The 16,272-nt window shown below is 49.2% G+C and overlaps 1 protein-coding gene across 1 annotated transcript in view; it reads right to left on the bottom strand.

Moving 5' to 3' along the window:
- Positions 1 to 10,532, bottom strand: part of LOC115775048 (mucin-19-like) — a 34,902-nt gene extending 24,370 nt beyond the window's left edge. Inside the window, exon 1 of the mRNA XM_030722490.1 lies at positions 10,181 to 10,532. Within this exon, the coding sequence (XP_030578350.1) occupies positions 10,181 to 10,532 (352 nt within the window). The remainder of the gene's footprint in view (positions 1 to 10,180) is intronic.
- Between the last annotated feature and the right edge of the window lie 5,740 nt (positions 10,533 to 16,272).

Here is a 16,272-nt window from a genome sequence, read left to right as displayed (position 1 = left end):
TTTTCCCCAGAAACTTTGCCAATTATCTATGAAGCCCACATCATTTTTTTGGACACCACTCAGACAGCCAGCGATTTAAGGAGAACATGCGGCTAAACATGTCGCTCCTGGTCTGATTGGGGAGGGGCCCAGAGAAAACTACAGAGTCCAACATCGTTTTTGCAAAGTTACACACCGAGTCAATATTTTTTTTAGTGACCTCCGATTGGCGTAACCGGGTGTCATTACTGCCGACGTGAATAACGATCTTACCAAATCTACGATTAGCCTTAGCCAGCAGTTTCAAATTTCCATGAATGTCGCCTGCTCTGGCCCCTGGAAGACATTTGACTATGGTCGCCGGTGTCTCTAGCTTCACGTTTCTCAAAACAGAGTCACCAATAACCAGAGTTTGTTCCTCAGCGGGTGTGTCGCCGAGTGGAGAAAAACGGTTAGAGACGTGAATAGGTTGGTGGTGTACCCGGGGCTTCTGCTTGGGACTACGCTTCCTCCTCACCGTCACCCAGCTGGCCTGTTTTCCCTGCTGCTCGGGATCTGCTGGGGGGGAGCTAAGGGCGGCTAAGCTACCATGGTCCGCACCCGCTACAGGGGCCTGGCTAGATGTAGGATTTTCCAGGGTGCGGAGCCAAGTCTCCAGTTCAGAAAGCCTGGCCTCCAGAGCTACAAACAGACTACATTTATTACAAGTACCGTTACTGCTAAAGGAGGCCAAGGAGTAACTAAACATGTGACACCCAGAGCAGGAAAGTGCAGGAGAGACAGGAGAAGAAGCCATGCTGGTAGTGAGTCGGCTAAGGGCTAAGCTACTAGCTGAGCTAAGCTAGCGAATTTCTAAAAACAAATAAAGTGAGTAATGTGAATACAGGTGATTCAGCAAAGAGTATGCTATTTAAAGTAGGTGAAAATTACACTAAAATGTTATTATCCAGATAAATCAAGTTATACAGATATAACAGCTAACAGACAGCAAAACACTGTGCTCCGAAACAGGAACAGGAAGTGATACAATACCGCAGTGAGAGCCAACACCAAGTGACAGCGCCACCAAATCAATCACCAAGTCAACTCAGAGAACAAACACACAACTCTTTTTAAACTTGCGCAAGGAGGAGAGATCCATTCCTTGAACTCAGCTCGCAGCTGAGCAGAAGTTATCTGTCCTAAAGGACGGCTTCCTGCGCAGCGCTTTTATTCGGATTTTCACAATAAGATCACGTGGGTTACACCAAACGCAGTTTACAGCATGTAATAAACAACATTCTTGGCTTTTTCCTTACCATATATGGTAGTAAATATCCTGTAGAATGTGCATGTAACATGGTGTATATGAGACACGTATCCTATGTGTGTATTCTCTGCAGGCTGAAAACAGCCTGCAGGTAACTACAACTTCCTTTGTAAAAAATGTCACCACGTGTTTCCATCTCAAACATAAAAACAACAGTATCATATGTACATAAAACAACTTATAGAAAATATACAAACAGAAGATATGATAATTCATAATTAACAGAATGGAATTTATACCATAACTCCAACAGAGTCCTTAACTGGCTGAGCCATGACAATTTCAGTAACAGTTCGGAGCAGAAAACAAGAAAATGAAGAGGTGGGTGGGTTACAAGAGACTGTATGAGATAGGATGGGCATGGAATGACTCATAGAGGTTAAATGTTGGTGAATTTTGGGGGATTATGGAATTAAAGAAATTCATAGTGCTCAGTGGAATGCATATGAAGAGGTAACATATCAGGAGGTTTGAGGATGGTGTTGAGAATAGTTAAGTCAATTCAAGTTTATTTATATAACACATTTAAAACAACGACATTGGCCAAAGTGCTGTACAAGATCTATAACCCCAAGGACTATACTCAAATAAAAAAATAAAGAAAAATAAATAAATAAAAACATTAAAAGACAATAAATAACATAAAATAACTAAAAACATTTAAAACAAATACCATAAAAATACCATAAAAGCAATCGTCTAAAAGGAGGTAGCACTGCAGCCAAATGCCAAGGAAAAGAAATGTGTTTTTAGTAAAGATTTAAATGTGTGTAGGGAGACCCTTGGCCCGGCTAGAGTGAGCCCTGGGCGGGCGGGAGCGTGCAGAGTGCGGCCCTGTTTTAAAGCGGAGGATGCAGGGGATGTGCACAGAGACCCTTGGCCCGGCCAGAGTGAGCCCGGGGCGGCCAGGTGTGTGTGGAGGCTGTCCTTCTCTCCTGCAGCACCTCCGGGGGATGCTGTGGAGACTGTAGCCGCGGCAGAGCGCTCCTGGGCCCGGGCAGCAGCGTGTGGAGGCTCTCCCTCTCTCCGGGGGATGCTGTGGAGACTGTAGCCGGGGTAGAGCGCTCCCGGGCCCGGGCAGCAGCGTGTGGAGGCTCTCCCTCTCTCCGGGGGATGCTGTGGAGACTGTAGCCGGGGCAGAGCGCTCCTGGGCCCGGGCAGCAGTGTGTGGAGGCTCTACCTCTCTCTCTCTCGGGCAGGAGCGTGGAGAGCGCGGCCCCGTTTTAAAGCGGAGGATGCAGGGGATGTGCAGGGAGACCCTTGGCCCGGCCAGAGTGAGCCCTGGGCGGGCGGGAGCGTGGAGAGTGCGGCCTCGTTTTAAAGCGGAGGATCCAGGGGATGTGCAGGGAGACCCTTGGCCCGGCCAGAGTGAGCCCTGGGCGGGCGGGAGCGTGGAGAGTGCGGCCCCGTTTTAAAGCAGAGGATCCAGGGGATGTGCAGGGAGACCCTTAGCCCGGCCAGAGTGAGCCTGGGGCAGGCAGGAGCGTGGAGAGTGCGGCCCCGTTTTAAAGCAGAGGATCCAGGGGATGTGCAGGGAGACCCTTGGCCCGGCCAGAGTGAGCCCTGGGCGGGCGGGAGCGTGGAGAGTGCGGCCTCGTTTTAAAGCGGAGGATCCAGGGGATGTGCACAGAGACCCTTGGCCGGGCCAGAGTGAGCCTGGGGCGGGCGGGAGCGTGGAGAGTGCGGCCCCGTTTTAAAGCGGAGGATGCAGGGGATGTGCAGGGAGACCCTTGGCCCGGCCAGAGTGAGCCTGGGGCAGGCAGGAGCGTGGAGAGTGCGGCCCCGTTTTAAAGCGGAGGATGCAGGGGATGTGCACGGAGACCCTTGGCCGGGCCAGAGTGAGCCAGGGGCAGGCAGGAGCGTGGAGAGTGCGGCCCCGTTTTAAAGCGGAGGATCCAGGGGATGTGCAGGGAGACCCTTTGCCCGGCTAGAGTGAGCCTGGGGCGGGCAGGAGCGTGGAGTGTGCGGCCCCGTTTTAAAGCGGAGGATCCAGGGGATGTGCACAGAGACCCTTGACCCGGCCAGAGTGAGCCCGGGGCGGGCAGGAGCGTGGAGAGTGCGGCCCCGTTTTAAAGCGGAGGATCCAGGGGATGTGCACAGAGACCTTTGCCCGGCTAGAGTGAGCCTGGGGCGGGCAGGAGCGTGGAGAGTGCGGCCTCGTTTTAAAGCGGAGGATCCAGGGGATGTGCACAGAGACCTTTGCCCGGCTAGAGTGAGCCTGGGGCAGGCAGGAGCGTGGAGAGTGCGGCCTCGTTTTAAAGCGGAGGATCCAGGGGATGTGCAGGGAGACCCTTGGCCGGGCCAGAGTGAGCCTGGGGCGGGCAGGAGCGTGGAGAGTGCGGCCTCGTTTTAAAGCGGAGGATCGAGGGGATGTGCAGGGCTGTGCTTATATGGAGAGCTAGATCGTTCCGTAGCTTTGGTGCTGCTGCAGCAAAAGCTCGATCACCTCTCTGTTTTAGTTTAGTTTTAGGCCTCTGTAAGAGCAGCTGGTTAGATGACCTCAAAGCTCTTACAGGGGTGTGACTGTGAAGCAGCTCAGACAGATACAAAGGTGCCAGTCCGTTTAAGGCTTTAAAAGTAAGCAATAAAATCTTAAAATTGATTCCTAAACGGACAGGGAGCCAGTGAAGGGATGACAGGACCGGAGTAATGTGTTCATATTTTTTTATACCAGTTAAAAGACGAGCTGCCGCATTCTGGACTACCTGCAGGCAGGTGGGAGGCAGAGGACCTGAGGACCTGACATCGGAGGTAAACCGTGTGCCTCTTTTCCCCGCCTGCGATGTGCGAGGAAAAGAGCAGATTGGTGGGACAGTTACGGGAGAATATGCAGAGGGAGATGTTGCACACTTGAATTAAAATCCATAAAACAGTGTGTTTTGTAGTACGCCCATCTTTAATGCTGTAAACACAGACACAGCACAGTTACTCACAGCTCACATTCCCTCTGGGCTCACCCTAGGCGTACTGCCTACATAGAGTGGTCCAGCCCTCTTTACCCCCAAACATCAGATAACAAAAACACAAGAACAATTGTACACAAATCACAATTCTCTCAGTTTGCTGTAATCACAGCCAGGTACCTGTACAAAAATCATTACCGTGTCCTCAGGCCTCTACCTAAGTCGACGAGATGGCGAATTAGCGGATGCAGCTAATCGTTAGCTCCACGGCCACTTTACACAATTACTCGCCTCGATCCACAGATACACATTCGGGGATACCACAGCCAACATTCCCACCTTTTATGCAACTCTATGGACAGACATTACAATACAATAAAACTACTTTGACTTGTACATATTTACCTGTAAACACACAGACACAGCACAGTTACTCTCAGCTCACATTCCCTCTGGGCCAGTGTTGCCAGATTTCGCGACAGAAACAAGCAACCAGCTCTATGAAAACAAGCCCAAAAGAAGCCCAACTGGCAACCCACAACACTGTGTAAAACTGAGGCCGAGTTTAAACAGTAGTATAAATAGTAGTATAGCTCACTTCTTTGTTTTGTCTTATTGTGTTTTGGAGCAGTAAATCCCATGGTTCTTAGCCTCATAGAAGAGAAGGGTGCACAGTTTTGTGTGTGTGTGTGCGCTTCTCTGTATTAGCATGTTGAACTAAATCAGCATGCTGAGCACTTATTTCACACTTACAAAATCTGGGGAATGCCTTTAGTACGTCTCCCATTAGGACCGCAGCTACTTTCAGAGGTGTATGCGGACACAATCTTTTTTTTTGGGTGGGGGGGGGCAGGAGGAGGGGAGGTGAAGGAGCACAGGGGTGCCTAATCAGTGCCATTCCTTACTGATCATTTCATATGCACAGCTGTTAAATACAGAAAATGCCGACTAGAGAAATAATTTTGTCACATCGTTTGGGGGCAGCCCTCTTGTGCAGCGCCCCTATGCACTGCATATAGTGCATACCCACTTTTAGCACCACTCTCTCCCATCGGAGCTCGGATCCATTCTGTAAGTGTGCTCTCTTTCTCACACTCTTTATTATATTTTTTTTTATATTTTCCCCGCTTACTGGAGCTCATTCTTGCGCTGCCTCCTCACTCTGGGCTGTTATGAGTGTTTGTTTGGATGTGCGCCCGGTCAACTTGTGCAGGAGTGATAAACAGGAAACGGGGGCTTGGAAGGGACAAACTACCTACCACTCATCTTTTGCTTTATTATAGGGCGCCGAGAGATATTCAATGGGTTTCACTCGATAAGAAAATCAAGCCCAAATAAGCAACTCCACATTCAAAAACAAGCCCAAAAAACCGCAACCCATGACTCACGAGATTTGCAAGCGACTTTAGAAAAAAACAAGCCCAAAGTCGCTTATAATAAGCGGACTTGGCAACACTGCTCTGGGCTCACCCTAGGCGTACTGCCTACATGGAGCGGCCCAGCCCTCTTTACCCCTGCGTAGTTTGCTCTCCATGAGGATGCTCCCCCTTGTGGCACAGCCGGAGAATAGCTGCTTGTGTAGTACCATGTCTGACGCTGGAACACAGTTTGTTTATATACAACTAGAAGACCCAACATATTTTCTCCCACAACATTTATAATAAAATCAAATAATTTTGAGGGGGGGGGGGGGGGGGGGTGGTGGCTTCTTTTACCTATGCCACTCTTCTCCCTCACACTCTCCCCTCCAAATTGTAATGGCGTCCCCGCCAGTATAATACTGTCAGTCTCTGCATGGCAATTTAAAATTGCATCTAAGAAGGTTACATCTCTATAGGAGTCAGAGTCTGGTAAAGTCCATGAAGATGTATTGCTGCTGATCACAGTGAAATACATGACATGTATCTCCCTTTCATGCCATATACTTGCAGTAGGTGTCATTGTGCACGATAACAGTCCACTGCCCTCTTCCATCGTTATGATGGGTATCTGCATCTTTTCTGAGTAAGGCCACTTAGACATAGCCTCCTAACTAAACAACAAAGACTGCAGTCTACATGACAGGTTACCATGTCCATTTAGGTGTTTTCCACAATATTAGAAACACAACATTTCCAACAGGATTTCTACCCACTTAACAAATAACAATAACATTTCTGAACTTTTCCTTTACTTATAAACAACTTAAATGTCATATTTAACTTAAATTTTGCTGTAATTTTGCCTGAACTACCTATTCCTGCGCCACAAAAGGTGCATACCCCGTGGCTTCCTCCTCCGCGAATCGCCACCTTATCATGGTGGAGGGGTTTGTGTGTCCCAGTGATCCCAGAAGCTATGTTGCCCGGGGTCTTGTCCCCCTGGTAGGGTCTCCCATGGCAAATTGGTCCTGGGTGAGGGTCCAGACAAAGAGCGGTTCAGAAGACCCCTATGTCTATAATAGCAAGGGAACTGTTTACCCTGCCCGGGATAGGGTTACCGGGGCCCCACCCTGGAGCCAGGCCTGGGGAGGGAGCTCGAGGGAGAGCGTCTGGTGGCCGGGCATTAGCCCGTGGTGCTCGGCCGGGCGCAGCCCGAAGAGGTTATATGGGCCAGCCCTCCTGTAGGCCCACCACCCGCAGGAGGTGTCGTAGGGGTCGAGTGCAGTGTGTGTCGGGCGGTGGCCGAGGGCGGAGGCCCTGGCGGACCGATCCCCGGCTATCAAGACTGGCTATTGGGACATGGAATGTCACCTCTCTGATGGGGAAGGAGCCTGAGCTAGTGCATGAGGTTGAGAGATACCAGCTAGATATAGTTGGGCTCACCTCAACGCATGGCCTGGGCTCGTGAACCAATCTCCTGGAGAAGGGCTGGACTCTGTTCCAGTCTGGAGTTGCCCTCGGTGAGAGGCGGCGAGCTGGGGTGGGTATTCTTGTACCCCCCCCCCAGCTTGCTGCCTGTACGTCGGAGTTTTCACCAGTGGACGAGAGGGTTGTTTCCCTGCGCCTTCGGGCCGGGGAACAGGTCCTGACTGTTGTTTGCGCTTATGCGCCGAATGACAGTTCAGAGTACCCACCCTTTTTGGAGTTGCTGGGCAGGGTGCTGGGACACTTCAACGCTCACGTTGGCAATGACAGTGAGACCTGGAGGGGCGTGATTGGGAGGAACGGCCTGCCCGATCTGAACCCGAATGGTGTCTTGTTGTTGGACTTCTGTGCAAACCACAGTTTGTCCATAACAAACACCATGTTCGAACATAAGGATGTCCATAAGTGCACATGGCACCAGGACACCCTAGGGCGCAGGTCGATGATCGATTTTGTAATCGTATCATCAGATCTGCGGCCATATGTTTTGGACACTCAGGTGAAGAGAGGAGCTGAGCTGTCAACTGGTCACCAGCTGGTGGTGAGTTGGATCAGGTGGCGGGGGAAGATGCTGGACAGACCTGGTGCACCTAAACGTATTGTGAGGGTGTGCTGGGAACACCTGGCAGAAGTCCCAGTCTGGAAGATCTTCAACTCCCACCTCCGGCAGAACCTCGACAGCATTCCGAGGGAGGCTGAGGACATTGAGTCTGAATGGACCATGTTCCGCACCTCCATTGTTGAGGCTGCTGCTCAGAGCTGTGGCTGCAAGGTGGTTGGTGCCTGTCGTGGTGGTAACCCCCGAACCAGATGGTGGTCACCGGAGGTGAAGGGAGCCATCAAGCTGAAGAAAGAGTCCTATCGGGCTTGGTTAGCCTGTGGGACTCCGGAGGCAGCTGACAGGTATCGACAGGCCAAGCGGAACGCAGCTCGGGCAGTGGCAGACGCAAAAACTCGGGTGTGGGAGGAGTTCGGTGAGGCTATGGAACAAGACTTTCGGACGGCATCGAAGTGATTCTGGCAAACCATCAGGTGACTCAGGAGAGGAAAGCAGTGCTCCACTCACATGGTTTATAGTGCGGGTGGGGTGCTGCTGACTTCAACTGAGGCTATAGTCGGGCGGTGGAAGGAATACTTCAAGGACCTCCTGAATCCCACTGACACGCCTTCTGTAGTAGAAGCAGAGTCTGGGGACGAGGGAGATGACCTGGCTATCACTGGGGGTGAGGTCAGTGAGGCAGTTAAACAACTCCTTGGTGGTAGGGCCCCTGGGGTGGACGAGACGCGCCCTGAGTTCCTGAAGGCTCTGGATGTTGTAGGGCTGTCTTGGTTGACACGCCTCTGCAATATCGCGTGGAGATCTGGGGCAGTGCCACTGGATTGGCAGACTGGGGTGGTGGTCCCCATCTTTAAGAAGGGAGATCGGAGGGTGTGCTCCAACTTTCGAGGGATCACACTCCTCAGCCTCCCCGGTGAGGTCTATGCTAGGGTGCTGGAAAGAAGGGTCCGTCTGTTAGTCGAACCTCAGATCCAGGAGGAACAATGCGGTTTTCGTCCTGGTCGTGGAACGCTGGACCAGCTCTTTATCCTCTCAAGGATATTCGAGTGTGCGTGGGAGTTTGCCCAACCAGTCTACATGTGCTTTGTGGACTTGGAGAAGGCATTCGACCGTGTCCCTCGGGGTATCCTCTGGGAGGACCTGCGGGAGTATGGAGTGTCTGGCCCGTTGTTGCGGGCCATTCAGTTTCTGTACAACCGCAGTGAGAGCTTGGTCCATATAGCCGGTAATAAGTCGGATTCGTTTCCTGTGGGTGTCGGACTCCGTCAGGGCTGCCCTTTTTCACCGATTCTGTTCATAACTTTTATGGACAGAATTTCTAGGCGTAGCCAGGTGGCGGAAGGCTTCTTCCTTGGTGGCCTCAGAGTCTCATCTCTGCTCTTTGCAGATGATGGGGTCCTGTTGGCTTTATCAGGGGGTGGCCTCCAGCTCGCAGTGGAACGGTTCGCAGCCGAGTGTGAAGCGGCCGGCATGAGAATCAGCACCTCTAAATCTGAGGCCATGGTCCTCAGCTGGAAAAGGGTGGAGTGCCTTTTCCGGCTCAGGAACGAGTTCTTGCCCCAAGTGGAGGAGTTCAAGTATCTCGGGGTCTTGTTCACGAGTGATGGGAGAAGGGAGCGGGAGATCGACAGACGGATCGGGGCTGCTTCTGCAGTGATGCGGACACTGCACCAGTCTGTCCTGGTGAAGAGGGAGCTTAGTGTAAAAGCGAAGCTCTCGATTTACTGGTCGATCTACGTTCCTACCCTCACCTATGGTCACGAGCTTTGGGTAGTGACTGAAAGAATAAGATCGCATATACAAGCGGCAGAAATGAGTTTCCTTCGAAGGGTGGCTGGTCTCTCCCTTAGAGATAGGGTAAGGAGTGCAGCTATCCGGGAGGGACTCAGAGTAGAGCCGCTGCTCCTCCACATAGAAAGGAGCCAGTTGAGGTGGCTCGGGCATCTGATTAGAATGCCTCCTGGCCGCCTGTTGGATGAGGTGTTCCGGGCATGTCCCACCGGGAGGAGGCCCCGCGGCAGACCCAGGACACACTGGAGAGATTATATCTCTCGGCTGGCCTGGGAAAGTCTTGGGGTCCCCCTGGATGAGCTAGAGGAGGTGGCTGGGGAGAGGGAAGCCTGGGCTTCTCTGCTTAGGCTCCTGCCCCGCGACCCAGCCCCGGATAAGCAGAAGAAAATGGATGGATGGATGGACCCCGTGGCTTCACTGCATGTACAATTGTGAGCATGAACCACTTTAGCCAAGGATGCCTTCCAGTCTGCTTTTGCTCCCTCCGGAAGGTTTCGGAGCATAGCCAGCAGTGTCCTGTTAAATCTTTCCACCTGGCCGTTTCCCTGGGGGTGATATGGGGTGGTCCTGGATCTTTTAACTCCATTATATTCTTCAAGTTTATCAAACAGTTTGTTTTCAAACTCCCTCCCCTGGTCATGGTGGAGCCATCTTGGAAACCCAAACTTCAAAACAAAATCTCCAAATATCTTTTCTGCGGCTGTTTTGGCACTTTTATCTCTGCATGGACAAGCTTGAGCAAACCGTGTAAAGTGGTCCATTGCTACCAGGATATATTCATATCCCCTCTTACATTTCTCCAAATGCAAGAAATCAATGGAGACCAGCTCAAACGGGTAAGTTGTAATGATGCTGGTCAGGGGTGCTCTGGTTGGCTTGTTGGGGAGCTTGTTTTTCAGACAGCTACACACCTGTGTTATGTAGTGTTCCACGTCCCTCTGCATATGAGGCCAGTAAAAGTGATCCCGGATGAGGGCCAGGACTCTCTCTACTCCCAGATGACCCATCTCCTCATGAAGTTCTCTGTACACCAGCTTGTGGAACCTCTTGGGCAGGAGTAGCTGTGTTCGGCTGGAAGTTTTCCTGTACAGTAAACCCTCCTCATCAAGATGCAGTTTCTGTTTTTCCCTTATCAGAGCAGCCATATCCTTACTGTGTGTCCGCTTTCCAACTTTTGGCCATTTGTTAGAGATAACATATTCCAGCACTTCACCAATTAAAGGATCCTCTTTCTGAGCCTCTCTCAGTGTGTGTTTTGGGATTTCCACTCCAGGTGTCCTCACCTCCTTACTTTGTCCAGCTATAGAGGTTGAAATAGTCAAAGCCAGGGCTCACCTGCCTGCATCTGCACTGCCAGAGTCTGAGTCATGCTGTTCTGGACCTCCGATGTCACCGCCTCAGTGCAGGTTTGCATATACTGTTCCATATCCAAAGGCATGCGTGAGAGGCCATCCGTGTCCCTGTTAGTTCTGCCAGGTCAATACTTAATACAAAACCGGAAGTAGGCCAGCTCAGCTACCCACCTGTGGGTAGTGGCATTCAGCTTGGCTGTTGTCAGCACATATGTGAGAGGGTTACTGTCGGTATAAACCGTGAAAGGTGGTGAATGGTAGAGATAGTCTCTGAACCTCTCACATATGACCTATTTCATGGCGAGGAGCTCCAACTTCCCTGAATGAAGGTGGTAATTTTTGTCTGGGGCAGTTAAAGTTATAGATCCATACGCTATTACCACCAACCTCCCATTTTGTCTCTGGTAGAGCACAGCCCCGAGCCTCTCTTGAGAAGCATCACAATGCAGGATGAATGGTTGCTCAAAATCAGGATAACCTAAGACTGGAAGCTGAATCAGAAAGTCTACCAACTGGCATAACACTTCTTGATGTTTGGCTGACCATTCTACTGCGTGAGATGATGGCAACTGACCCCCTTTGCTTTGTGTCTTCTTGTTAGCTTTAGTCTTTAAGTGTTTTTCCTTGGAAACAGCCTTTTCTGTGGAGAGAAGGTCATACAGCGGCTTTGCTATACGTGAAAAGTTGGGAATGTAGTTACGGTAATATGAGATGAATCCCAACAGCTTCCTCACTTCTCCAATGGTGGTGGGGTACCTTTGTTTTAAAGCTTGCACAGGGGCAATGTCAGCAGGGTCCATAGTGTGGCCATCCTTAGTGACTAACCTCCCCAAGAATTTCACCTGTTTTTTAAAAAGTTCACATTTTCTGGGTGTTAATTTCACTCCGTGGCTCTGATAACGCTGCAGTACACGCCTCAGGTCCCTCAGATGGTCATCAAATGTTCCTGAGTGCACCAAGTTATCATCCAGATACGGGAGACATATCTCATCTTGCAGCCCCACCAGACATTCTTCCATGGACCTCTGAAATTCTGCAGGTGCAGACGATAATCCAAAAGGAATTCTTACCCACTCATACAGACCCCATGGCGTGATGAAGGCCGTGAGAGGGCAGCTTGACTCTTCCAGGAAGCCCTGGTGATATGCTTTCCCTTGATCTAAAACAGAAAACCAAGAGCTGCCTTTCAGGGTGTTGAGCATATCCTGTATGCGGGGTATGGGATGGCGGTCAGGAACTGACTTCATATTTAGCTCTCTGTAGTCGCAACACAAGCGGAGACTGCCATCTTTTTTCCGCACACATACAATTGGGCTGGAGTAAGAAGATCTCGATTTCTTTATCCACCCTCTATTCAACAAATCCTCCAGATACTCCTTTACTTCTTTATGAAGTGGTTTTGGAATGAATATGTAGGTCCGTTTTACAGGTGTGGGATCGCTAAGGCGGATCTTGAGTTGCAGTGAGGGAATGGTACCCACATCCTTTTCATCCTGAGCGAAAGCATTACTCTCCTCCTTTAGCAGCTGTTTCACCTGCTGCTGTGCTGGAGAAAGGTGATCCAGGGGGACCGGCGGGTCCCATACACCTGCATGACCGCTATCTGTTTTCTTTTCCTGTCCTATCACCTGCTCTGTGAGTGGTGTAGCTGTTTTTTCAGTGGGTGGTCTGGTTTCAACATGTTTTAACTCCAGTGGTCTCATGTTGGCTGGGTAGATGGTTTGAATCCTCCGAGTCTGTCCTAGCACTGTTCTTGATAGTAGTCTGATCTCATAAGCTGTGTTATTAGTGACTGGAAGGGTGATACGGGACCTAGTGCCTTGCTGCAAATGGGTTACACTCTCTTGCACCTCTAATCCCTCCGGCAACTGTGGGTATAGATTTGGCTCAAATAGAACATCCTGGCCTTCTGGAAGTGGTCCTGCTCTCACACTACACTTAATAACCCTTGTCTGACTGGCTGGAATGCTCAACACTTCCCTCCCAGTTTTCACTGTGCCCTCACCCATTCCATCATCCCCACTCTTCATTACTTTTACAAAAACTTTTTTACAGTCGATGGAGAATGCCGTACTAACAGCATCTGCCACAGCACGAGGTGGTTCTATTCCCTTCTCTAACATGTATTCAATTACATTGAAGCCAATGATTTGCTCCTCTGCCACCCCATCTTCTTTAGCTACTAATACTGGCACTAGGAGCTCTAGCTGAACAGCTCCTTTGGTGGGTACACTAAATGTAGTTTCAACCCACCTGGCAAATGGAATAGGTGTCTGGTTTACAGCTGTTCTATCTAGTATGCCTGGCCCCAAGATCTCAGTCAAGTTTCTCACTCTGGTGTGTGGGATGTTTAGTTGTCTCCATTTTTCATTGATAAGACAAACCTGGGATCTGTTATGCTACAGCGCTGTGGTTTTCACTCCATCCAGCTGGCAGGTAATCATGTGTTTCCTTCCAATCAAGTTCAAAAGCTGCGCTCTTCGCATTGGGGAGAGAAGACAAAAACTGCTTCATTTCTTTGATCTTGTGTGCTGGCTGCCAATTTTGTCTCCAGATGTTTAATACTATTTGTAATGAGTTTATGAACATCTTGTTGCAGCCCACTCTGGTTTGTTGTACTGACAGAGGGTGAAGGGACTGACGTTACTGTATTGGCTGACATATCAATCTGCTCTGGCCGGCCAGTGGGTTTTCTTTGGACTCTGCACCCCCTGGACAGGTGTCCTCGTTGTCCGCATTTGAAACAATGGTCGCAAAATTCTCCCCTATTATTGTTGTGACAGTCCCGGCAGCTCCTTTTAGCATTTGAATGGCGTGGGGAAGCAGGTCGGTGTGACTCACGAATTACTTCTTTAATTCCAGCTATTTCTCCTATTAGCTGATTGATGATGTCGAGAAGCTCTGTGTCCTTGTGGGTCACTGGTGGTGGTGTTTTAACAGTTTTCACCCTTGTGGAGGTCAGAAATTGTTGCTCTTGTCCACCCACTGCCCCAATTACTGTCTGCTGAACTCTTTGTGTCTCGGCCTTTATTTCTTTCACCCTCAGTTCTCTGGTGTTTTTCCTGAGTTTTTGTTGCCTCTCCCATTCCAGGCTGGCTGCTTCGTTTGTCTTTGCAATCAGCACATCATCAGTGACATTGGGATCATCCAGGTAGCTTTTAATTTGGTATTTCACATTGTCACTAATCAAACCTGTACCAATAGCTCGTAGAAACTTTTTCTGTATCAGTTCTACGCTGTACTGCGCATCTGCACCTGGCTCTCTGGCTGATGCGAAAAGTCTTTCTTTCAGCTCTATGGCCCTGAAAAAGAAGTTCTGTGGAGACTCAGTGCTTCCTTGAGTAATGTTTATCAACCGATGATAGAGGTCTGTGGAGCTATCCTCTTTGTAGTGTCCTTTCAATATCGTTTGAAGCTGTGAGAGGGTGAGGTCTGTTTTGATCTCCAACATATCACTAAGACTTAGACCTGGACTGACTGCTCTTACTGCAGCTTCAATAATTTCAGCCTCACTGTGATTTCTTTTGAGTCCCATTTCAATTTGATGCATGAGGTTAGAGTACGAAAGTTTATCTTTCTGGCACCATTCACCAATCTGGCCACTAATTCGAAATTCTCTGCATATAGTCACTTCTGGGGGTCGAGTTGTTGGAGAAACAGTTAATGATGCTGGCAGAGGAGAGAACTGGGAGTCTGGGTGTTGACTGCGTCCTTGGGAAGCCATTTTGTCTGTCAGCCTTGCTATTTCTTGCTCTAGCCCTTTTACAGAGGTTTGAAAACATAGCTGTAATGCAGCATATTGTTCCTGTAGGCTGGCCAATGCAACTGCATCCCTGCCAGCACTCCCTTCACCATCCTGTGTCAGTTCATCTTTTTCTTTCATTCCTTTAGCACTCTTAATTAATCTGTCCAGGAATGCATATGCAACCTCCTCTTCTTCCACTTCAATAACTGTTTCATCTGCTTCACTTATAGACTGGATCAGCGTGTGCTTCTTTGTCTGTTTTCCCGTTGAGTACTTAGCCTCCGAACACACTTCCCGTAGCTGGTCTGACTTCAGCTGCAGCAGTATCTCACTCAACTGATCCTGCAGTTGCTCCAGCTCCATCTTGCTTATGTTGGTTCTGCAATCTCACACTGCTTCCAAACAGCACCGCTGATCCCACCGCTGCCACCAAATTTTGTTGCACACTTGAATTAAAATCCATAAAACAGTGTGTTTTGTAGTACGCCCATCTTTAATGCTGTAAACACAGACACAGCACAGTTACTCGCAGCCCACATTCCCTCTGGGCTCACCCTAGGCTTACTGCCTACATCATGGAGTGGCCCAGCCCTCTTTACCCTTGCGTAGCTTGCTCTCCATGAGGATGCTCCCCCTTGTGGCACAGCAGGAGAATAGCTGCTAGTGTAGTACCATGTCTGACGCTGGAACACAGTTTGTTTATATACAACTAGAAGACCCAACATATTTTCTCCCACAACATTTATAATAACACAGACAGTGCCAGCGCTCGCCCTGAGGCACCCGTTACGTGTCCTTACCTGGCGTGAACAGCTGTGTAAAGTTTAGAGGTTAACTTGTACTTCAGTTTATAGGGATGCGTTTACAGAAGCTAAGCATATACATATTTGCATTTATATTTAGGGTTTACATGTTTTTGTAAGTACGTTAGGATGTTCATAAATGCACATTTCGGTGAAGTTTTAATACTGTGCTGAATGTACCTTTGTGGTTTTCCCACATTTATCTAAGGCTAGGAGTTTCTGGCTTCTGATTGGTTGTGTGAGTCACACGGGAAGTGGGAACAAGGAAGTTGTTTTGTACACAAGTGTGGTTCAGTAAACAAAGAGGCTGCTGAGGAAATTATCCGTCTCCATCGTGCTGTTTTTTTTAGTTGAGAGAGAATCAGTGGCATATCCCGAACCCTCACGTTACAGCTGTTTAACACTGACCCGGCTGATCAAAGGAATTTTGAATTACCGTAATTCCGCGACCGTTTGTCCTATCAGAAAAATTCAAACAGTTTCTGAAAGCTGAGAAGTTGCGCTTCACATCCAACATAGGATTTATTACAGTAAAAGTTCGCAAATGGTGGCATCTTTAATAACCCTGGCTGCAGGGACATAGTTAATGAAAACGAACGAAATAACGAAACTGAAATTGAAAAAACATTGTCGTTACCTGAAATAAATAAAAACTATTATTAAAAGAAAAAATGATAACTAACTAACTAAACCTGAATTGTGAGTTTAAAAAACTAACTAAAACTAACAAATTATAGATAAAATGATTTTCATTTTCTTGTTTGTCATTTTTTTAAACCCTTGTAGATTGATATGAAATCATTTTTCATTCATGAAATTTTTTTTCCCGCTCCCTGGGAGCGCCATCGGGCAACTGTGTGCGTGCGCGCGCGCGCTCACTCACCGCGTTGGTCCTTAAAGTAATGGCAGCGGTCTGCAGAGGAAGCGGCAGACTCCCATATAGAGTTTTGGGGGTTTTTTTGTTTGTTTGTTTTACAGGTAAATA

Source organism: Archocentrus centrarchus (assembly GCF_007364275.1).
Source record: "Archocentrus centrarchus isolate MPI-CPG fArcCen1 chromosome 18 unlocalized genomic scaffold, fArcCen1 scaffold_23_ctg1, whole genome shotgun sequence".
Classification (NCBI taxonomy): domain Eukaryota; kingdom Metazoa; phylum Chordata; class Actinopteri; order Cichliformes; family Cichlidae; genus Archocentrus; species Archocentrus centrarchus.
This window is presented reverse-complemented; position numbering and strand designations above follow the sequence as displayed.